This window comes from Adiantum capillus-veneris, chromosome 9 (assembly GCF_014529385.1).
Source record: "Adiantum capillus-veneris isolate H3 chromosome 9, ASM1452938v2, whole genome shotgun sequence".
NCBI classification, from domain to species: domain Eukaryota; kingdom Viridiplantae; phylum Streptophyta; class Polypodiopsida; order Polypodiales; family Pteridaceae; genus Adiantum; species Adiantum capillus-veneris.
Genome location: NC_140939.1, coordinates 38,017,209 through 38,041,152, shown reverse-complemented (window position 1 = coordinate 38,041,152; position 23,944 = coordinate 38,017,209). Strand labels below are relative to the sequence as shown.

Sequence of the window (23,944 nt, the reverse complement as noted above, 5' to 3'; positions counted from 1 at the left end):
TTTCAAAAAAATTGGCAATGTTATTTTTGGAGTGTGCGTGAATCTTATTGGACTAGTCAGTCATATAGGCCTAGTTCATTGGATATAGACAACCATGGGGCTAGTCATTGTTAGCAATCTTGAATTTGTATCATGGAAGTTTCTGTACGTTGTACAAATGCCCATGTTCTACAACTGTACGGATACAAGTACAGACCACCTTTTTAGAAACTATTTTTCAGATGTGCCTTGAGCCTCTGGTCTGTGTGCCCACTCCCTAGGTCTTTTTTCACAAGTTTTTAGTCCTTATGACATTAGAACTAACTGTAGTCCTAAGTCATGAGGTAGCTTGTTGTTATTTATGGTTTTTAAGAACCTATCCAAACCGACCGTATGGTGACAACTATGGAACTTTGTATAGAAGGCTACAGCCTGATGCAGCGATGCTTTTTACTTTAATTATATGATTTCTTGCTGCTGGCCGTCAAGTTTCGATGACCATGTACTTGGAGAGTGACTGTTTCCTTGTTTGTTTCCTGACAAGTCACATTTTCGAGCATGGATTTTTGTCTTGTTGAAAATGTAGTCCTGCTATAGGTATCAGAAGTTCTAGCTTCTAAGAACGCCAATAAGGACATGGAGAAGAAGCTGACGGTGCTAGAGAAGGACTTGCAGTGGGGTCGTGGAGCTTTGTCCATGCTTTTGGGCGTATTTACACGAAAGGCAGACAACAATGAGCCATAGGCAGAGTGCAAAACCTGGCACCAAGCTCTTGAAATAACATTTATTGGTAGGCCTAATGCATCATCAGCCTCATCAAGTGGTGTTTGGCCATTTGTACAATAATTTGGATTTTTCATTGTAAACCCATTTGTTGTATAGGTGTAGTTTTAGTGAGGAAGCTTTCTTTGTGTGCGCACGCGCAGACAATGGCTGATAGAAATGAAATGAAATGATATTTTTATTTGCATTTCCGAATTACATCATTGTCATATTATCATATAGTGGAGTACAAAAAATACAGTAACAACAAAAGTAGAAAATAATTGAACTAGTAGAGGTAACTGTTAACATAGCTCCCAAAGCCCATCTCTCAACTGGGCTGCCGTTGTAAGTACCATCCATAAACTTTCTCATAGGCCGTCGTATCATGGCATAAATCTCCTCCGTAAAGAACCTCATAGGGGCAGCTCTATGCCGCATCGATGATGGCATGGATGCTTTGATGGTAAATATCTATACCATTCTTTTTCTAGAATCCTCGAGCTAGTGCTGAAGTACAAGTAAAGGTTAGCCCAAAAACCCTTATGTGATTGTGCATTCGACTAGGATTCAACTATATTTTGTGCACACTCTTGAATGGTTTCACTCAAATGCTCTTTTGAAAGGTTTGATATAAATTTTTTACTTAGTCTAACAGGGAAAAAAAAAAAGTAGACCTCCAAAATCACACGTTTTTACTTGCTATTACTACTATGCAGCATTCATTTTTTGTTAGCACAAAGACAATGCTCAAAGTTAAAAAATGAGAAGTTTTATTTTCTTTTGGCCACATGAGAAGTTTTAGTGACAACAGATCCCTTAAAATATTTCAAGAGTTGTCACTAAAAGTGATACAATACCTAACATCATCAGATTGTCCAATGCTAAACCTCTGTTTTATACATTGTGACACGGCATGGAATTCTTGAGGATAAAAGAAAAGAAAATTGATGTACATTAAATGTCACATCATTAACTCTAATGCAAGAATTTTCATGGTTAAAATGTGCATTACCCTTTTGTGAAGCATCATATGTAGCAAACCAATCTTGAGTAACAATGCTCATGAATCTAGGATCCAAAAGACATTAAGTATTTGTTTAACTTGCCCTTATGCTTGTTTTCTTAATTAAACGCTCTTATCTTTATGTAGTCTTTATTGTGACAATAAAAGTGTACCAACACATTTCGAGTGAGACCAACTTCTTGATTAATGTATCTTGTTATATTTCCCCTTTAAACTCAATCTTTCTATGACTACAAGAGCATTGCTACTATTAAAGTTGCTAGAATTTGTATATTTCACTTTCATATATAGCAAAGCACTGACAGCATTTGTGGTTTTTATATCATCAATGATCAAATTGTTGGAATTAGGGTTGCAGGAAACCACACAGCTTGGAGAAGACAAAGTAAGCTCAAGGCACACAACAGAGAGTCTTATTTAGTGTGCAATGGAAAGATAGATAGCCTTAAGAGTGATGGGCGTATATATACAATGCACGGGGGAAAAAACCAGTGAGGGAAAAAATGTCCCGACGGTCCTAAGTGTGTTCACACACATCCCCACCACAGGTATATGGTAACTAATCCCCCATGGGAGTGATGCCATAAACGAGAGCTTGCACATAATAGGGAAGTGTCATGCTCTACACTCGGTCTCACAATCAGAAGTGGCCATAGTAGGTTGCTTCTTGCTCAACCATGATAACCATGAATTGAGAGAGAGAGAGAGAGAGAGAGAGAGAGATGTAATTTTCATATAATTATAATTCAACGTCATGTCCCTATTATAATTTAAATATCACCTTGTTGTGAACATTTTTCTTGATGTTAAATGTTTTGGTTGTATACTTGTCCTTTTGTGTGTGAGAGAGAGAGAGAGAGAGAGACCTTTACAAGAGAAGGAAGAGAGACCGTTATTGCTCAAGGGAGCACAATCTTTTATTGAGTTGTGTTAGATATTTGAAAGAGTATGTTTAATGATTCTGATGTGTTTTGTTCCTTGTGTATGTGTGCTCGCCAAAGAAAGAAATCTATAAGAGAGAGAGAGAGAGAGAGAGAGAGAGAGAAATAGTGGATCTTCAACTATCAAAGGTTGAGAGAGAATCTTTTTGAAATCTACTCGTTAGATTTCAAAAAAACGTTCATCGAAAAATGCTCGCCAAAAAATTACGTCCGAAGTGCTTGGAATCATGCCGCTTGTAGGGTAGAAGAACCAATACAGAGATGGCGGCGAAATGGAATGGGACAAAGGCGCAACAAGAAGAGCTTATTGAGGGCTCCCCCAACGATGTTGCACACAACTATTCCGACTAATTAGCATGACTCTGAAAGCAAATGTAATTGCTTGAGCAATTTGAGGCAGTTTCTGTTTGCTCAAATCTTGGTTTGAATGCAGGTTGTGAGTAGCTTAGAATTGGTATCAGGTTGGATACACATAGATGTCGCGGAAGGGCAAGCATGCCATAACATTGTAAGGCCTAAGTCCATAAAGGTACCCCCCACCTCTTGCTCAAAATTGGGGGGTGAGAGGCGTCTCCTTACAAAATCCCACATAAAGCTTGAGAAAACATAATGTAAACATATTAAAAAGAAGCTCAATTTTCCAAAATACCCCTCGAATTTTTAGGAATTCCCAAAATACACTTGAATTTAGAGAAATTCTCAAAACACCCTTGTGCTATTGTTTTCCAAAAAATTGCTCCAATTTTCCCAAAGAGAATATACAAAAGCATAATTATGTATTTGAAAAAGTTAAATAAAAAATAATCACCCACATACCCAAAAATTGTAACATCTGAGTGTATTATTTGCCGTTTTTGCCATGGTTCTTCAACCTCAAGATTTGACATTTCAGAAAAAACAATAATATGAAGGTTTCCACCTAAAACCATCATTTTCTTATCTCCACCGGTAAAAAACCCAAAGACCTTTGCCAAAGGCAAGCCAAAAAGAGCAGTCACCCCCAAAAAAGAAGCAATGGCACACGCACCAGCAGGCCAGACAAAAAGAGAATTACCTTCCCACCCATCAAGAAAACAGGTGGTGTGAATATGAGATCTGTTAAATGGCATTTATTCTTGATCTATAATAATGTTAAAGCCCCAATTTTGGATAGCATGAGCTCTCAAACCAACTGACATATTTTCCATACTGCTTAGCCTCTTCCAAAATACCAGTTACACGTCAAGAAGCCTCTTAATTTGCTAGAGGATCATTCCAAAAAATCATACCATCAGAATTTTTCACGACAACATCACTTCGCCTCCCTATTGTTGGTTAAAAATTGGCAAAAGAGCAAGAGACAAGAGAAGGTAATGAGACTCTTATTGTATCTGACCTCAGATGTGGTAATGAGAACTTGTAAATTGAGGGCTTCCAACATAGCACACACCACTCAATCTTTGATGATCATTGCATCCCGACCGGGGCCAACACCAATAAAACGCACAGGTATGCCCACTAAGCTTTCAACCCTGTCAATGTACCTCTTGGCAGCTGATGGCAGATCTCTATAGCTTCTGAGCTTCGAAATATCCACTTCCCAGCCGGAAATTTCTTCATACTCGACCTAGATGAACAAAACAAGCATATATTAATTGTTTGAAAACATTACCAAAATACCCCTAAAAATTGTGGAAATTCCCAAAATACCCCTCAACTTTCAAAAATTCCCAAGATACCCTTGAACACATAATTAACCATTTCATCTTGAGAGCCCATAATACCATCTGAAAATCCCAGTTTTATCATCTTTTATTGAGGATGAGCCAATCTTCCTATGAAAAGTTGCACAAAAAAAAGTCTGTGACATTAACAATGGGGCATTTTAGGAACTTTGTAAAACTTTTAGGGCATTTTGGGAAATTTTGGCGAATTAAGGAGTGTTTTAGGAATTTGTGAAATTTGAGGGATATTTTGAGATTTCCCCAAATTTCAGGGGTAGGTAATTTTCCCTGATTGTTTATAGGGAAGGGCAAACACCGCAAGATCAAATGAAGAGAGAGAGCTTACCTCAACCTCTCCAAGAGTTTGCAAATCTGCAGGAAATGAAGACAAAACTTTTCCATCCTTTCCCTTATATGCTACTCCAATTTTTAAGACTGGCAAGCAAGACAACACATCAAGCTTGGTCATATTCAGGTATGAAAAGCCATTGATTTGACAGGAATAGTTGAGTGCCACAATATCCAGCCAGCCGCAGCGCCGCGGTCTCCCTGTGGTCGTTCCAAACTCATACCCAGCATCTCGAATCTTATCCCCAATGTCACCATGCACCTCCGTGGGGTAAGGCCCTGCTCCTACTCTTGTTGAATATGCTTTTACCTACAGTTTACTTGTGTTAAATCTTCACATAAGCATTACAAAACATTCACATCCATCAGTACATTTACATACAACAAGCATAAGACACAAGTTTGCAATAGAAGCTGGACTCACCACCCCAACAATATCTCCAATAAGCTTCGGAGCAATGCCTAATCCCGTACATATACCACCAGCTGAAGGGTTGGACGATGTTACAAATGGATAAGTACCAAAATCCATGTCAAGCATTGTGGCCTGGCCACCCTCCACCAACACTCTTTTCTTCTGGTGGTATGCTTGATTCACATATTGTACTGTGTCCGCAATATAGGGCTCAAGACGGTCAGCAAAAACCTTGTAACGCTCCACCTCTGCATCTAACTGTTTCTCCTCATAATCAAAACCTTTGAAACGAGAAGCTGCATCCCAGAAAAGATTCGCCAGTTTCTCTTGAAATGTGTCCATATGCCTCAGATCACTCACTCTAAGACCATTCCTGATGGCCTTGCTGGCATAACAGGGGCCAATGCCACGCTTTGTAGTGCCAATCATGGACCCTTTCAGCTCTGCTTCCCTGAGTCCGTCAACAGTTTGATGCAAGTCAAAGAGCAAATGTGCACGATCAGAAACAAAAAGCCTTCCTTTACAATCCACACCGCTGGTTTCTAGCCTGTTTACCTCCTCAAAGAAGGTTGGCAAATGCACAACTACTCCATTTCCCACAACGCAAACAGCATTTTCATTCAATATTCCAGAAGGTATAAGATGCAGAGCGAATTTCTTTCCCTCATTATTGTATATTGTGTGGCCAGCATTTGATCCCCCCTGATCATTCAGTTTAACAAGGCGAAAAGTTAGAAAAATTCTGAGTTTTTCTAATAATTTAGAGAGTTTCATGACAAAAATGCCACATCAGTCATAAGACATACAGCGAAATGATGGGATTAAAGCAAAAGATGAACTCCCTGCTCAGCATTTATAATCTGCGGACAAAGATATACACATAATAAAACGATACATGCTCGGGCCATGAAGCCAAGCATTGCCTTTTTCATTGGCAAACAGTGCATAAGTAATCTTTCATCAAAGACGTCTCCACAAATAGGTACATGCAAACTCCACACCTTTGTCACTAATTTTTGGAGTAAAGTTGAAATTCTCAATGGAAATTTCCCTTTCTGGTCTCCACTCTTCAAACCTGCCAATCATCAGTTGCTTTCAAGCATGTTACTTCCATCAGAAATGGCTCTGACATCTCTAAATCCCATGTGATTGTACATGTATGCTATACTCTTATAAGGTCAAAAACGTTGAAACTTACAAACTAAGATAAGCGCCGAAACCCTCGTCTATAACGTATGATCAAGCAAGACACATATACCTAGATAGCCAAAAAGCTTCAAATTGACGAAAATATCTGTCCACTAGCCTGTAGGGGCTTTAGGCCCGTTATGGCCAGCAATAATCTTGATCCGGCTTGAAAGCTGCATGGCGGTGCGTGAGCAGCAAGCATGCCCCCCAAGGTTCAGGGGAGAACTCAACCAGGGTTCGAGACTGCAAGCTGCAGTGCCCTGGTGTTGATGGAAGTACCTGTGTCAATGGCTCACACAATCACAACTCTAATGTTCCTTCTGTCAGTGGTGATTTCTTGCTTGGATGGATTAGAGAGAGAGAATTAGAGAGAGAGGTGTGTGTTAATGTAGGGAGAGATGAACTGGATCGCAACCTACTCCCTAAGGTCCCCCATTCCGATTCCTAAATGGCCATTTCTTTTCACAGCATAAAAGGAATGTACAACAGATTATACCTCAATGCATGGCTTCACTCGAGTCAATGGCACTGACGATTGGCAACTCTTTGTGGGAAGAACCTCTGAGGCAAATCTGATGTAGCTACTAGACCAATCTCAACGTGCTGCAAATTGCCACCAAAAGGGAGATCTAGCACCCAATGTAAGCTGGATCAATGGTTGAATGCTGGCTGAGTAAACGTAGGCCAAAAAACTGTTTGAAAGAGTCCATGCTGCTTCGAAAATTTTTTGAGGGGTCGAGCTTTCAGGTTTCATGACTATTTATATTATTAATAAATTATAAAATGCGATATTTTGAAGCTGTTCCTGTCTACATTTCGTTTCTCTCGGCATTCGAATTAAGGACCTTTTTCGGTGTGGATTGAACTTGTTTGTTTTAACAAAAAATTATCTTTTATCTTCTAAGAGGTTATGGTGTATGATTAGGACGCTAAAGCCAACATTGAGAGAGTGGTAACAATACTTGGAGTAATCACTCTGAAATGAGAATTTGCTCGCTTTGTGGAAGTCCTCCATGTTTCTACACCCAAATTCTGTATTTATTCTTATGCACATGCAAACCCTAAACTAAAAAAGTGTTTGAAAAGCCATCATACGATACAGACTCTTTGGTTGCAATCACTATTAGAGAGCTAAATCTTCCAAGCTTCATTGCATGTGGTTTTTAGAAGATTTTCTTATACTTGGGTTGCAAAGATTGACAATGGGATCCCCTTCTTGGAGTGAGGTGATACCAGACACTGCTAATCTCCCTACCCACAATTGATGGCGGGCCTTTTTTATGCCACTTGCACTTGCTGGGAATGGGCTGAAAACACAGCAGAATGGCAATAGAATTGGGTGTTCACCATTCCCAGCATAAAAAAGCATTTGGAATGGTGAACATAATTATGTTCACCATTCCAAATGCTTTTTCTGTTGGTTCCAGGCTTCTCATCCCACATGCATTGGAACTTGGTTATGGGTTGGCCACCCATACACCTTCTAGACAAGGATCTCATGCACAATTAGGGTTTGCTGCTAATCTCCCTACCCACAATTGATGGCGGGCCTTTTTTATGCCACTTGCACTTGCTGGGAATGGGCTGAAAACACAGCAGAATGGCAATAGAATTGGGTGTTCACCATTCCCAGCATAAAAAAGCATTTGGAATCGTGAACATAATTATGTTCACCATTCCAAATGCTTTTCCTGTTGGTTCCAGGCTTCTCATCCCACATGCATTGGAACTTGGTTATGCGTTGGCCACCCATACAGCTTCTAGACAAGGATCTCATGCACAATTAGGGTTTGCTCCGACACTTTGCCCATCTCAAGCCTGTTTAGGCCATTTCATTATTTTTAGGATGACGGTTTTACTTTTGGTCGTGGTATTTGATAAGAGATATTTGCCCGACCTTGCCCTAGCTTACTATATATGTGGCATAGGGGGCTCTCTGTTCTTTATATTACATCATTCACAACGTTTTGCATCTGGAGGTGCTAACAGACTTGGACACACCAAATCAAAGATCTAGAACACGTGAGAAAACTGCAAACAATTGAACTGAACACACACACACACACACACACACACACACACACACACACACACACACACACAGAGAGAGAGAGAGAGAGAGAGAGAGAGAGAGAGAGAGAGAGAGAGAGAGAGAGAGAGAGAGAGAGAGAGAGAGATGAAATGAAATGTTATATTAACGTCTTCGAAGGGCCAAAATGACCTATGAGACCAAAAAATTACAACTGGTGAATCTGATATCATGTCTGAGTGCGGAAAGTACAAAGAACTAACACTAGAAACATTAAGGAAATGAATCTGAAGCTGATTCGGAATTGAGATTGATGTGGGGGGGGGTTGGGGGGGGGTCTTTGGTCTACATGAAGCAACGGACTTCCGCTTCCAAATGCACTAGCCCCAAAGACCGGTGCCCCTTCCCGGTATTTCTTTATTATCATAATGTCCCAGGGTCCTCTCTCTACAGAGCTCCCAAGCTAATCTACCTAAGAGAGAGACCCTAGCTCTACTTATGAACATTATACAAGTGGCCTCTGGCCCAAAAGCAACTTACATGGAAAGTAATGGCCCCAAAAGTTGCAAACCCAAAAATTGGCGCCTAGTTCCGCGTACAGTGCCACATCATCATCTCCATAAAATGCAGGCATGTACGTACATTGTGCCACGTGTCATCCTTTACGCAATTTTTTGTCCTTGCTTTATTTCTCGAAGGGTTTAGGTCCCTCAACGGTACTGTATAAGTTGATTTAGGGTTAGGGTTTTATCTATAAGTTAGTTTAGATCCTAACCCTCTTGTGTTTTATCTATAAGTGGGGCATATTTTTGTCGACACTATATATGTAGGCAAACCCCAATTCTATTTGCATATCAGATCAACAGAGCTTGCCAACCTTTGGGCCTTATTGCACTTTCTCACTAGCGTTTTCTCTCTCTAGACATTGTGCTCTCTAGCATTTTTCTCACACCTGGGCCTTGCATTTTTGCCTAGCGATCTCACTCGCTGGTCAACGCTTCATCTCTCTAGTGCTTCCCCTAGGTTTGCTCCTCGCGGTTGCAAACAAGATCATCATCCGATTCACCCTTTTCCTGTTGCACCTTTGACATGGTATTTGGTGCTGATTCACAATGAAAAGAGGCTGTTTGATGTTGTTCTGCTGTTTTCTACTCATTTGGGGCTGATTTGAAGGTTTCCCTTCATCCATCCTGACCTAGCTTGTCACATGCCCACGTTCTCCCACACAATGCAGAGGGGTGATGATTTTGATTTTAACGCAGTCCCTGATAAATAAGTACAAGAAGAGGAAGTTCTGCCATAGGTGATCAAAGATACCTACCCTTCGTAATTTTTCCTCGGATTTGCAATTGAATGGCGAGAATTGTGCCATTAGGAAAGAGGCCATGACGGCGGTCTTTGACTCTTACGAACTTGGAGGTTTTGTCAAAAGTGGCAACGGGAGATGCCATGAAGACAAGAACTAGCTTGTGACCAGGTGGGCACCTCGACTCCAATCTAGAACTCTTGCAATGCCAAACACATGAACAAGGCACAACCTGTGCAGAAGAGATATGACTGAGGTAGAAAAAGATAGGACACCTCAGAATGAGAGAGAGAGAGAGAGAGAGAGAGAGAGAGAGAGAGAGAGAGAGAAATGAAATGAAATGATATATTAACGTCTACAAAAGGCCAAAATGACCTATGAGACTAACTGATTACAATGATGAGTCTAGTACCAAGTCTGGGTACAAACAAAGAAAACTACAAACTAGGAAACTGATAGGAGTGCTACCGACTCCTATGGGTGGCTGGTAGGCTGATCAATGGTATCATGCCATAAAGGTACAAAGTGGGGATAAATGTCACCATGATAAAATATAACAGTAGCATGAAGCCTATCCTGATCGACACTCTGGGTGTCGTGCTAGAATTCTGTGGATCCTCTGCTGCAATCTCCGCCGGTGCTGCGTGGCTCCCCTCCTCATCAGTCGCGGTCGTCTCGATCTGCCTAGCTCTATAGCTCGATCAATGAGAGTACCGCTGGTGTGTGTATGGGTGGGAACCGAGCTCTGTGATGGTGGTGTCGCCTCTGCCTCTGTGGTACTCAGACTGAAGAAATCTGAGATACGTCTCTGGGACTGTCTCTGTCTTTGCCCACTCAATAGAGCGTCTCTATGTCTCTGTATCTCAAGTAGGAATAATCCAAGACATCTTTGATCCTGGTATCTCATGACTCTATCTAGCGAGTCGAAACCATCTCTGAATAAACAATGAAAGCGTCCCCGTATCTCATAGTAGACTGTGTAGCGACATATGTAGTGAAACTCTGTCTCTAGCTTTGCATGGCATAACTGACATATCCTACTGTCTGCTGGTATGCCTCTGAATCTACCTGTCTCAATCCCAAGCTGGTGTGAACATGTGCGAATCTGGCCTATAGCACATCGTAACCCATGAGATAGATGTGTGTCCATGTAACTGGGCCGTGTGACAAATCCGTCTGTCGTGAGTTGGAGAAGATGCTCTCTATAGAAAACCCTCTTCGTACCCAACTCCCATGCTGGCTCTATCCATGTCCTCTTGCTAACAAGCTGGATAAGATCTTGTCGAATGAGTCTAGTAGTCTCCATCCGTGTAAGTGCCAAAGATGGTGCATCAAGAGAATACTGGAAAGGGGGCAGCCTGTCCATGTTGAAACCGTGCCTCTGAAACCATGAGCTCATCTGTGCATACCAACATGATGTATCTCCCTGTAATGCCAGCTGTCTAGATGACTCAAGAGCAAGCCTGGCATACCTGTCCCTGGTGGTGTCCCATAAGCTGTGTACAAATGATACTGATCTAGTGAGAGCCTCAACCTCCATAGGTGGGGCAGCCAGCTCCGCTCGTATGATGTCATGTGGGACTGAGGCCTTGGCTCTAATCAGCCTATAAATCATAGATATCAAGGGTCTCTCCATATTACTCCATCGGGCACTGTCAACAGACGGCCCCCAAACCTGAACCCCGTAGTGCATAACTGAAGCGACCAAAGTGTCGAAAAGCCATAGCTTTGTTCGAGGCACCTCTATCTCCTCCTCTGTCAATATAATCAGAGATCTCATCAACATACATACCAAATAAAGTAGAGGACAGTGGGCATCCCTGTTTCACTCCGATAGTGGAGTGAACTATGTCAGATATCCCCTATGATGTGCGTACATGGCCCATCACTGAACTGTACAATGCCATAATCCCCCGTATCAACTCTGTGGGTACCCCCAATTCTATAAGTCGGCTCATCAATCTGGCCCTCGGTACTGTGTCAAAAGCTTTGCGGAAATCCACAAAGCTGCAGTATATCCGTCTACCATGTGCTCGACCCTCCTCAATGATAGCTCTGAGTGTAAAGACATGATCTAGAGAGAGAGAGATATGAAATGAAATGTTATATTAACGTCTTCAAAAGGCCAAAATGACCTATGAGACCAAACTGTTACAAAATTGGGAATCCGGCACAATGTCTGGGTACAAAAAGACTAGAACAAAAATACTACTACTACTAGAATCCATCCTCAGAGAGAGAGAGAGAGAGAGAGAGAGAGAGAGAGAGAGAGAGGCTCTCCATGCTGATAACAATCTGCTCATACAAGTGACCAAGGGTGGTCCCGCATAGAATTGACATGCCCAATGGATAGACCCGAAGTACACACAACTGCAACTGCTACTGACACTACCAACTGGTCCTGTACACGAGATCCTTGACATGGCCACAACATGGGTTGGGCTCCCCACCATTGATCCAACTCTTGGCAAAGGAAGAACTAGGGGGAGAGACAAAATTGGATCTCCTAGGTCAGCACAAGAGGATAGTCTGTCCTAGCAAGAGATTGCCACCACAAGAAACCTTCCTGGCCCAGCCAGAAGACATCTGCAAACCTCCCTGTGGCTGCCCACCATAAACTTTAGGGGCTGCCAGGGAAAACGATGGGGTTGCTGATGAAGATTCATTGGAGACCTTCCTCTCCAATTTAGAAAACACTAGAGCTGCTGGTGGAGAAATGCTAGGCTGAAAGCTGGTGATCTCCTCATACTGCCCCTGGGGTGCCCATGAGAGGGCGCCCCTGAACTGGGGCTGAATGCATGCAACTGGTAGCCGCCCCCTCTGCTGCATATATACCTGCTTCCACAGCCTGCCCAACCCAGCCAGAAGACTCCGCAACCTAGCGTAAATTCCAATAAATGGGAAAGTAGGGCAAGAGAGGAGCAGTTGTCCCAAGTGCTAAAATGCTTCACCCTCGAGGAACGAGTCGGAAATCTGCACCGCCGGTACTCGCGCTTCATCTCTGGCACTCTTTTGGGCGAAGCTGCAGAGCGCGAGTACCGGCATTGTACTGAGTTCAAGTAATATAAAGAAATACCGAAAGGGGCACCGAGGTTTGGGGCTAGTACTCTCTGGGGTGAAATTCCGCCACTCCATGTCGCGTGTGCTCTCTCTTTTTCAATTCAATTGTTGTCGCGTGTGCTCTCTCTTTTTCAATTCTGTTGGCACGTGGTGCCCGTCCAATGACAGTGGTATCATAGCTTCAAGCGTGTGCTTTTCTGAAAACATACCAGTACTACCAAAGAGTAGACAAAGCACTTTGGCGCTTCCCAAGTTTACTAAAAATTCTATTGAAGAATCTCCGCAGTCTGACCCCGGAGTTATTAGCCACCCCACCCTGACTTCATCGCGCATCGGACGCGCTCCCGTCTTCATGGCTCTGTCTTACAGGGCATAAGCCATAAAGATCACTTGCAAGAGAAGGATCCAAGATTTGTTTCGAATTGTTGTTTTTCTCAGAGGCAGTGCCATGCAATGGTGGATGTCTATAGCTACCAAGCCAATCCGCACACTCCAAAGACTTGGCAAGCTTTCAAGAAAAGTTTTGCTCGAAGTTCTATGCCTCCAGACATCTTTCTTTGGAGTATAGCTTTTGGAAGAGTGGGTTATCCTGAAATGCTTGCCACAGAAATTCTAGTAGATTAAAACTTGAAATTTCTCAACATGTCTCAACAAGTGTCTCTTCTCAAACTGATTGGTGATTTTACTCCCGGGTGGAGTAGTGAGAAATGATGTTTGAGAATACTTGCTCATACTCATGGCCCGGACCCTTGTGGTTATTGCGGGGGGGGGGGGAGTATTGACTGTTTGAAAAGTGTTGTTTTTACTCATGGCCTGGACCCTTGTGGTTATTTGCGGGGGGAGTATTGACTGTTTGAAAAGTGTTGCTTTTACTCATGGCCCGAACCTTTGTGGTTATTTGTGGGGGGAGTATTGAATGTGGTTATTTGTGGGGCGCTCCTAGAGAAAGGAGAGAAAGAGATAGCAAATCAGCCCCCCCTCCTTGCGTAGCTTTTTTTTTAACGCTGGCCTTCCTTTTTTGAGTGGCTTGCTTTATTTTATTAATAAAGGGGCCGGTCACTTTATAAAGTGTGAACCTGTTCAAACTTTAAAAACTCACTTAGTTAGTGAAAACAATGCTACACGGACACATTCCAGGCGTCCCCTGGTGCAGGACACGACACAGATCCAATGCAAACACAGACTCCTCGCGGGAAAACATCTGTCCTCCTGCGATCCTTCCTGCTTTTCGTAAAAAGCGTCATTGAACCCATCTTTATTCTTGTGCTTGCGTTCTTACGGGTACTTTCTTACTCAGTTCGGATTTCCTCCTTAGCCTACGGGATGCCCCCTTACTGATGCACCTGTCACCCATCATGTGACGCATCAGGGGCACTCGTAACCCGGCCCTTTCCACCGAACTTACGGAAACTCCTTCGCGATGTTTACCGTCACCCATCAAATGACACATCAGAGTTGTCCGTTCCTGATGGCAGTTCCTGTAGCTACAATCTTTTAACAGTTCTTAGTGCACATAATAAAATATCATAAAAAAGAGATTAATCATTAAAAATAAGAAAATAGTCCAATTAGCAACATCCCTCTGGCTTCTAAACAGTTGACCTCAACTGTAGTGCTTGGACATATACCTCCAGTATCTCGGGATAAGCTGCTAATTCCTCCTGCGTCATCCACTGAGCATCTAGATTCGAATAGTTCTTAAACTTAACCAAATACTTCCGTGTTATCTTTCCGGATTTGAGAGACCGCTCCTGATGACTTACTATCTGCTCCGGTTGGAGTATTTCTTCTGTTTCCTCAACCTCAGGAGGTTCCTCAGCACTAGGCTAGCTTGGAGGCGGTCCCACATACGGCCGGAGTAAACTAACATGGAAAGCATTATGGATCTTCCAATTAGGCGGTAGCTCTAATCGGAAAGCGACATCATTCACTCGCTCAGTGATCTTAAACGGCCCATAATAACGGGTGGAAAGTTTTACCACTTTCCACTTATGAGACGCTTGTTTCTTAAGTCTTACCTTCTCAAACTTGAGTAAGACTAACTGTCCGACTGTTAAGTCGAGATTCCTCTTGTGCTTGTCTGCAGCTTTCTTATGCTTTTCCTGAGAGCGTAGAATAGCTCGCCTAACTTGCCCGTAGGCTGTGTCCAAATCCCGGACAAATTCATCTGCTGCAAAGATCTTATCCTTAGTTAAAAGGATGGGTGGAAGCAAAGGCTTACCATAGAGAATCTCAAAAGGTGCTTTCCCCATCGATGAGTGTATGGTATTGCTATACGCATAGTCGACAAGGGGCAAATATTTCTCCCAGTCAGATTGCCGGTCTGACACATAAGCTTTTAACATATCCAATACTATGGAATTGGCTATCTCACTCTGCTCGTCCGTTTGAGGATGGTAGGCAAATGAAAAATTCAGCTTCGTACCAAGATTATCCATCAAGGCACGCCAAAAATTTCCTGTCATGTGAGGATCTTGATCGCTCACAATAGACATAGGCATTCCATGATGCTTAAAGATCTGTGCTAGAAAGACCCTAGCCATATGATTTGCTTTGATCGTTTTCTTGACTGGTATAAAGTGTGCTTGCTTGCTAAACCTGTCCACAATGGTCCAGATCGCGTCATTTCCAGTCTGAGTTCTAGGGAGGTCCATGATGAAGTCCATGGCAATACTTTCCCAAGGTTCATTAGGTACAGGCAAAGGTTGTAGCAACCCAGGCGTCTTATGCCGATCATACTTCACTTTTTTGCAAACCAAGCATTCCCTGACATACTTATCAATGTCTGCTTTAAGGCTAGGCCAAAAGAAATATCTTTCCATTGCTAAGGTTGTAGGGAGAATACCCCGATGACCCGCATAAGGCGAAGCGTGTGCTTCATCCATCATCTTCTTTCTTAATGGTTCCGCCACACATATGGCCTGATGGTGGTAGAGATAACCGTCCCGAATGGAATAGGGAAACTCATTCTCTCCATGATGTAGCTTTCCCCAGATGGTGGAGAAGTCTGGATCATTCGGATATAAATCCGGTAGTGCTTCTAATTCTTGGCGATACACCGAAGTGATAGCGTTCACCCTTGGCCGCCTAGATAGTGCGTCTGCGACTACATTCTTACTCCCAGCCGTGTGAAGGATCTGGAAGTGACACATAGACAAAAAGTTTGCCCACCTCATCTACTTCTCAGATAGTTTCTTTTGCGTAAGAAAATACCGCAAACTCTGGTGATCAGTCTTGATCACAAAATCCGCTCCTAGAAGTTAGTGCTTCCAGTTGGATAAGGCGTGAATCACAGCCGAGAGTTCCTTTTCGTAGATTGATGCATGCAACTCTGCATCCTTAAGCCATATGCTTTCGTATGTCACTGCATAGCCTTCTTGGTTTAACACTGCTCCGATGCAATCGCTTGAAGCATCGCAATGAACCTCAAATGGTTTCCTTAAGTCAGGTACTATCAGAATAGGTCCATGGCTTAGCAAGTACTTGAGCCGATCAAAAGCTCCTTGTTGTCTCGATCCCCATCTGAAAGGAATCTTCTTCTTTGTCAAATCATGAAGGGGTCCTGCTACATGAGCAAATCCTCGGACAAACCTTCGATAATATGAACATAATCCCAGGAAACTACGTACATCATGTACCGTAGTGGGAATAGGACAATCTTCTACCACTCGGATCTTGGAAGGATCCATACTCACTTGATTGTGAGAGACTATATGGTCGAGATAGTGTATCTCTGAGAGAAAGAACTCGCTCTTCTTTGAATTCACATGCAACTCATGCTTTCGCAATTCTTGAAACACTAAGTCCAAGTGCTTCCGATGTTCCTCTTCTAACTTAGAGAAGATGAGTATGTCGTCAAAGAATACTCCGTAAAAGCTCGATACGGGCTGAAAATGCGGTCCATCATGCGATTGAACGTCGCAGGAGCATTGGTCAAGCCGAAAGGCATTACCAAAAATTCATATAGTCCAAAGGTTGTGCGGAAAGCAGTCTTATGGACATCCTCAGGGGCGATCCGTATCTGATGATACCCACTCTTTAAGTCTATGCGACTAAAGACACTTGCACCCTGCAACTTATCAAGTATATCATCAATCCGAGGGATCGGAAAGCGATTCTTGATTGTGATCTTGTTTAAAGACCGGTAGTCTATGCACATTCGAAACGTGCCATCTTTCTTCTGCACCAGAAGAACTGGAGAGCAGTAGGGTGAAGCACTTGGCCGTACTAACCCTTTCTCTAGAAGCTCGTTGACTTGCTTCAAAATTTCCTCTTGCTGAGCAAGACTCACCCGATAAGGGGGTTGATTAGGAGGCGAGCTACCCTGTATGAGATCTATGCGGTGATCTTCCGGGCGTACCGGAGGGAGTTCATCAGGAAGTGTTTCCGTGAAACAATCCTTGTACTTATCAATAAATTGAAGACGCTTAATTTCCAGACTAGAGAGAGAGTCCCTACTAGTTTTATCCTTTGCAAATATCAAGTAAGCAGAAACACACTTCTTCATTTCTTTCTTAATGGAGATATGGCTTACAATTGGGAACTGCCAATCTCCTGCATCAGCTTGAATCTTTATTTTCTTACCCCCATGATCAAAAGTGAGGGTCTTTTCCACATAATCGGGAATAGGTGTCATGTGAAAGTGCCATGGCATACCCAAGATGATATCACATCCCTCGATGGGTGCCATCAAAAATGATTCGCGGTCCTTGTACTCGCCAATCCGAAGATTGAGCTATCCTTGCACGGGAGTTGCATTGGTTGTCAACCCCTCCAATGTCGATCCGGATGTAACCGGGGTGAGGCACAATCGTTCCGCAGTATCCAGGGAGATGAAGTTATCCGTGGATCCTGGATCATAAAGAATCAGTACTCGCTGGTTGTTCAAAGACCCCAAGCCCTTCAGAAGTTGACGCTTCCCTTTCTCCGTTTCTGTGTTTCCTTGAACATCTGGGATTGAGTTCGAGCTTGGTGGTGCGGGTTCCTTCCTTGCTTTCTCTTGCCTCGTAGAGGCTTGCTCTTGCCGTTGCTGCTTTAGCGGGCAATCCGGTTTCATATGTCCTTTCTCGCCACAGTAGAAGCATCTTCCTTCCTCTCTGAAAGTTTGAAGTTGAGTAGGAGAAAGATACTTAGTTCGCTTGCCAGTGCCCTCTGGCTTCTTAGAATGATCATCGTCCCTAGATGGAGGACGTTTTCTTCCTTGGCTCCCATGGTCATCGTAGACCCCTCTTTGTCTTGCACGGTTAGTGCTATGCTCCATTTTTCTGGGCGTCCCAGTTGAGTGCAAATCCTATGCAATGATTGCTGACTCCATCATCCTTTGAAGAGTATCATGCGGATACACCTTCATACTCTTTCGAAGCTGTGGTTGGAGACCCGCTTCGAACTTCCTTTTCTTTTCTTCGTCGGCAATCTTCATGAAGGGAGTGACCTTCAGAAGAACCGACCAATACTTGTCCACATAAGTCGTTACTCTTTCATGTTCCTTCTGGGCAAGCCAATCCCATTCCTTCCGTATGTCTTGCTCGAAGTCAGGTGGAAGAAATTGTTCATAAAATTTAGATTTGAAGCTCTTCCAAGTTCTGGCCTGAGAACCTTCCAGAATCTTGGCTAACCACCAATTACTTGCCGTTTCCTTGAGGTGCATCCCTACATGGCGTAATTTGGATCTTTCTGTGAAGTGCCCATTGGTAAAGGCGACTTCAAACTGTCTGATGAAGGACAGTGCTTTGGAGATGTCTCTCCGTTCGTTGTAGGTTTCGAACTTGATGTCCTTGTCGCCCGATTTGAAGACTCTCATGCGATGTTGAGACTTGCGACCATGCTTCTTGAATCGAGGCTTATCTTTAGGTTGATGTAGGGTAGTGGCAGTAGTAGCGGCTTCCTTCTTCTGACGAGATGATCGAGAAGTAGAAGTATAATCAGGAGAGTAAGATGGAGATAATATAGAGATGTCCTTGCTCTCGTCTAGCAGAGAGAGCGCTTTTTCCTGGCCTTTCCTTGAAGTAGGCCGTTCATTCCGATCCGAAGATCCTTTGTGCACCTCGGCACGTTCTTCTTCTCTTTCCTCCTGTGGTCTCACACCAACAGTGTTGTCTGGATGCTTGGCTGCATCAATTCCATTCGTTTTCTTCATTCCGCCCAAAAGCTTTTGGACGTCTGGTCACAGTAAGATTTGTTGCAACTCCGCAAGCTGAGCTTGCACTTGTTGAAGCTCTTCTTCAACGCTTCTCCCTTGGCTCGACATGGTTCTCCCCGTTCTTCCCGGAATCGTCCTTCTTTGCAGAGAAAGAGAGGAGTCCGAGCTCTGATACCACTGTCACAAAACGGGAGCGTACACGAGCACTTAGAAAATCTGAAAATTATAATTCTTTGAAAACATGAGAGAAGGGAGAAGATCGGCACAATATTGGGGACCAGAAGATGGGCTGGTCCCCCCCCGTTAAGAGTATTCTTTTATTCAGGGAGAATTCTTATACAAGCACGAGAACCCGAGGAAACCCTTCCGTTCTGTAATCTTAGACCCGAAGGTCGTGCTTTCCCGTAAAGGGCTTGGGCACAAGGCCATTCCTTTCCGTAAAGGACTTACGTGCGAAGCCGTGCTTTCCCGTGACGGACTTAGGCATGAAGCCGTACTTCCCGTAAAGGGCCTTCCCGTAAGACGGGAGATTCCTGCAAAACAAACCACACAAAGCAACAATTCTCAATGCGTATCAACACCTTATACCTGTCGCTCCTTGCTCGGAGAATCGACCTCTGTACTCGGTCGTCACGCGAACACTTGCAAATTTTGTCTCCAGTCTCTGCTCCAGAATACTAGCGCTAGTGCTTTTTTGCTACTTCCGACTCTTCGAAATTGAACGCTGGCTTACCCTTTTATAGGGTCTGGCACCCGACAGGAATAGATGCCGAAAAGCGGAACTGGGCGCTCCTAGAGAGAGGAGAGAGAAAGTTGGCGCTTTCTAGAGAGAGGAGAGAGAGAGAGATCGCAAATCAGCCCCCCCTCCTTGCGTAGCTTTTTTTTTAACGCTGGCCTTCCTTTTTTGAGTGGCTTGCTTTATTTTATTAATAAAGGGGCCGGTCACTTAAAAGTGACCGGTCTAAGTGACCGGTCACTTTATAAAGTGTGAACCTGTTCAAACTTTAAAAACTCACTCAGTTAGTGAAAACAATGCTACACGGACACATTCCAGGCGTCCCCGGGTGCAGGACACGACACAGATGCAATGCAAACACAGACTCCTCGCGGGAAAACATCTGTCCTCCCGCGACCGTTCCTGCTTTTCGTAAAAAGCGTCATTGAACCCATCTTTATTCTTGTGCTTGCGTTCTTACGCGTACTTTCTTACTCAGTTCGGATTTCCTCCTTAGCCTACAGGATGCCCCCTTACTGATGCACTTGTCACCCATCATGTGACGCATCAGGGGCACTCGTAACCTGGCCCTTTCCACCGAACTTACGGAAACTCCTTCGCGATGTTTACCGTCACCCATCAAATGACACATCAGAGTTGTCCGTTCTTGATGGCAGTTCCTGTAGCTACAATCTTTTAACAGTTCTTAGTGCACATAATAAAATATCATAAAAAAAGAGATTAATCATTAAAAATAAGAAAATAGTCCAATTAGCAACATCCCTCTGGCTTCTAAACAGTTGACCTCAACTGTAGTGCTTGGACATATACCTCCAGTATCTCGGGATAAGCTGCTAATTCCTCCTGCGTCATCCACTGAGCATCTAGATTCGAATAGTTCTTAAACTTAACCAAATACTTCCGTGTTATCTTTCCGGATTTGAGAGACCGCTCCTGATGACTTACTATCTGCTCCGGTTGGAGTATTTCTTCTGTTTCCTCAACCTCAGGAGGTTCCTCAGCACTAGGCTGGCTTTATGTTTAGTCTTGTAACATGCATATGTGAGCATTTGTGTTGCGTTGTGATGTGTCAACCACTGAATATTCCTTATTGGATGAGATACTTCTGGGAAACCAACGACCACGATATCAAGAGTTCCGATATGGAATGAGACTCCTTATTGGATGAGATACTTTTGGAAAACCAACGACCCAAGATATCAAGAGTTCCAATTTGGAATGAGAAACTGATTGTCCCTCTGAATGACCCTCGGAAATTTTTGAGCTAACTTGATTTGTTTTGCAAATATTGTAATCGCGGACCATTACTTTCTTTCAAGATGTCACGTGCACATCTAACCCTATGTGCATGTGGACAAGCTATCCCAGTTCTAGGGTTCAGGTTAGCTTAGAAAGTGATCTAGCACCCTTGTGAGCCTGTGCGCAGGCCGTGCATGTCCAGGCAATTAGAATAGTTGCATACGCTCTGATTGCACACATCAGAATCATTAGCATGACATTCAGTACCCATCATGAGCATTTTCTAGAGCATAGAGCCCCTTTTTGCCAAATAACACATTTTTCATTTATTTATTAACAAGTGACTTTTGTTGGAAAAGTAAGTAGGGAAAATTGCTAAAGATCTATAAAAGAAACCCGTTGGGCACTCAATAGAAGAAGAGCCAGGGACAGAAGGAAGCAGGCACTGTAGCAGATCGGCAGCACCTCAACAGGAGCCTTAGCGTTTCTCAAGAAGAAGGCCAACGTTTTTACATCAGCAAACCAATGTTTTCAAATTCCAGCCCTTAGCCCGCGTGAACCCGCACTCCTGTTGCAGATCCTCACCGCATCGACCCACCTACTGTCAAAACAACATAGCGTTTTCAGTTTACAGCCAGTGTTTTGCATTTTCAGCCAGATCAGCCAAGCGTTTTTGCATTTCAACCCAAGTGCAACTCGGTGGTTGTAGATTCACGCCACAGTACCACCTTAGTAGCAGACCCCAACAGAGCAACTAGCGTTTTCAGTTTTCAGCCTTGACGTCATCGTCGTCGTCGCCGCCAATGTCAACATCGTCATTGAAGTCCCTATCTTGACGACGACACCTTCATCATCGTCATTGCAGATCCCTATCTTGACAACGACACCTTTGTCGCCATCAACGCAGATCCCTGACTTGACGACGATATCATCGTCGTCGTCGACATCGTCATCATCAAGTACCACAGCATCTAGATACCAGATTTGTGAAATCTATAGCATAGACCTCTCTCACCATAGAGAGAGGGGCCCTTGAAGGGGGGTTTGAGAACCGTCTGGTGTCAGACTAACAGGCTGGCAGTACGACGCTGTACAGAATCCCGAATTTTGCACTGACTGATGACGTGGCAGCTTGACGGCCCTGCGCAAAAAGCATAAGCCCTCCGCAAAAAGCGCTGACAGCATTGTACAAAATTCCGTAGATTACGCTGATGCTTTTTGGGCCAGCTTTTGGGGATTATTGCTTTTGGAACACTTTGCTTTTGGGTTAGACTGCTTTTGGTGCTCTACTTTTAGCATCCCTTCTAAGAATAAAAGAACCCTTAGGGGCCTCACTCTTCAGAGCATCTAGACGTAGAGTCTGAGAGAAGAGGACTTATTGAGTGTTGTACTTCTTTCCTCAACATTAATATAAAAGAAATACCGAAAGGGGCACCAGTTTTTGGGGGCAATCTCTCTGGGCATGGAACTAAGTCGAACCGTGTCAACTAAATTGAACTGTGATTTTAAAGATTTTAAGTATTTTAAGTGATTCTCTCCTGTGTCGTGTCGGATTCTCAACTTGGGGTACCCAAGCCTGTGACATCTGGAAGTTGGATGATCAAACAAGAAGTGGTTCTATCTAAGAAGTGGTTCTAGAGATAGAAGTATCCCCCTCTACCTGTCAAAAGCCAACTCCAACACATGCACTGGAACATGCACCTGAACTGCTGCATACCGGAAGAACAAGAGTCAACTGAAGCCGGAACTGGAACTTCCATCCTTTAAGGAACAATGAAAAATCATAGAACATCCTCTGCTTAAAGAAGGGAAGTGATCCCCGTCTGTCATCAATAATCCACAATCTAGTACAAGAGTGCAACCGAATCATCAACCTGCTACCCATCGGATAGGTAGCATGTCAAGAAAGACGTGCATTTGCAAAAGGCACAGCAAATTTGCCAATCCATCTCCTCGCAAAAAACACAACGATAGAAACCTTCTCCCTAAGTGAGGAAGAAGATCCTACTACTGTCCAAACCTCTCTGAAGAAGAAGCTAGAAAAAAATAGATCCCCCTCTGGCCGGCACAAGAGGATAGTGTTATGCCTCTAACTGAGATACCCAAGGGACAGGCTGCCGTGAGAGGATCACAAGAAGGGGAAAGATCTACTGCCCATGTCTGTCCTAGCAAGAAATCGCCACCACAAGGAACCTGCCATCATCTGCAAACCTCTCCATGGCTGCCCGCCAAAAACGTTGGGGGCTGCCAAGGAAAACGTTGGGGTTGCTGATGAAAATCTCTAGAAATGCTGGTGGAAAAAACGCTAGGCTGAAAGCTGGTGATCTCCTCATATTGCCCCTTGGGGTACCCATGAGAGGGCGCCCCTAAACTAGGGCTGAATGCATGCATGCAATTGGTAGTCGCCCCCCCTGCTGCATATATACGTGCTGCCACAGCTTGTCCGACCCAGCCAAAAGACTCCACAAACTGGCATAAATCCCAATAAACGGGAAAATACGGCAAGAGAGGAGCAATCCCTAGCGCTTTGGGAAAGCACTTAACTGCAAGGAAGAAACTTGCTAAGGGGCAAAAGGAACATAGTAGGCCATGAAACTAACCAAAACCCACGGCTAAACATGTCTAGACACGACCCGACATGAGCGACCTACTCACACTGGTCTAGCACAGCCACAAAACAGCCCTCACTCCCTAGCACCTATCCCTGGGAGAAAGTGGGACCGACTGGATTAACCAGGAGAGATGCATGAACTCTAATAGTAATTGCCCCTTGTCGAGCATGTGTATAATAATACGGTACATTCGTCCACGGGACAGTACCCTTTGAGATTCTTTATTGCTTTTGCCGATCCTTTTAACTAAGGATAAGATATTTGCAGCGGATGAGTTTGTTCGCAATATAGACACTACCTATGGGCAAGTGAAGAGAGCAAATTTATGCTCTCAAGAAAAACATAAGAAAGTTGTGGACAAGCACAAAAGGAATTTAAACTTAACAGTCGATCGACTAGTCTTACTCAAGTTTGAGAAGGCAAGATTAAAGAAACAAGCGACTCATAAGAGGAAAGTGGT

The 23,944-nt window shown here is 43.6% G+C and overlaps 2 protein-coding genes across 7 annotated transcripts in view; one reads left to right on the top strand and one right to left on the bottom strand.

Moving 5' to 3' along the window:
• The window catches only part of LOC147450365 (uncharacterized), a 32,670-nt gene extending 31,713 nt beyond the window's left edge, over positions 1-957 (top strand). For 5 of the 6 annotated variants that reach the window (XM_086519610.1, XM_086519612.1, XM_086519615.1 and 2 more), the window contains one exon: positions 577-957. In XM_086519610.1, coding sequence (XP_086375736.1) covers positions 577-723 — 147 coding nt within the window. In that variant the 3' untranslated portion in view covers positions 724-957. Of the gene's footprint in view, positions 1-565 lie in introns of all 6 variants that reach the window. The other variant, XM_086519611.1, reaches the window with a different exon arrangement.
• A 2,846-nt stretch (positions 958-3,803) lies between these two features.
• ADSS (adenylosuccinate synthase) overlaps positions 3,804-23,944 on the bottom strand; it is a 54,818-nt gene continuing 34,677 nt past the window's right edge. Inside the window, exons 2-4 of the mRNA XM_086519609.1 lie at positions 5,185-5,877; positions 4,759-5,070; positions 3,804-4,315 (exon numbers count right to left, since the gene is read on the bottom strand). Coding sequence (XP_086375735.1) covers positions 4,142-4,315; positions 4,759-5,070; positions 5,185-5,877 — 1,179 coding nt within the window. The 3' untranslated portion in view covers positions 3,804-4,141. The remainder of the gene's footprint in view (positions 4,316-4,758; positions 5,071-5,184; positions 5,878-23,944) is intronic.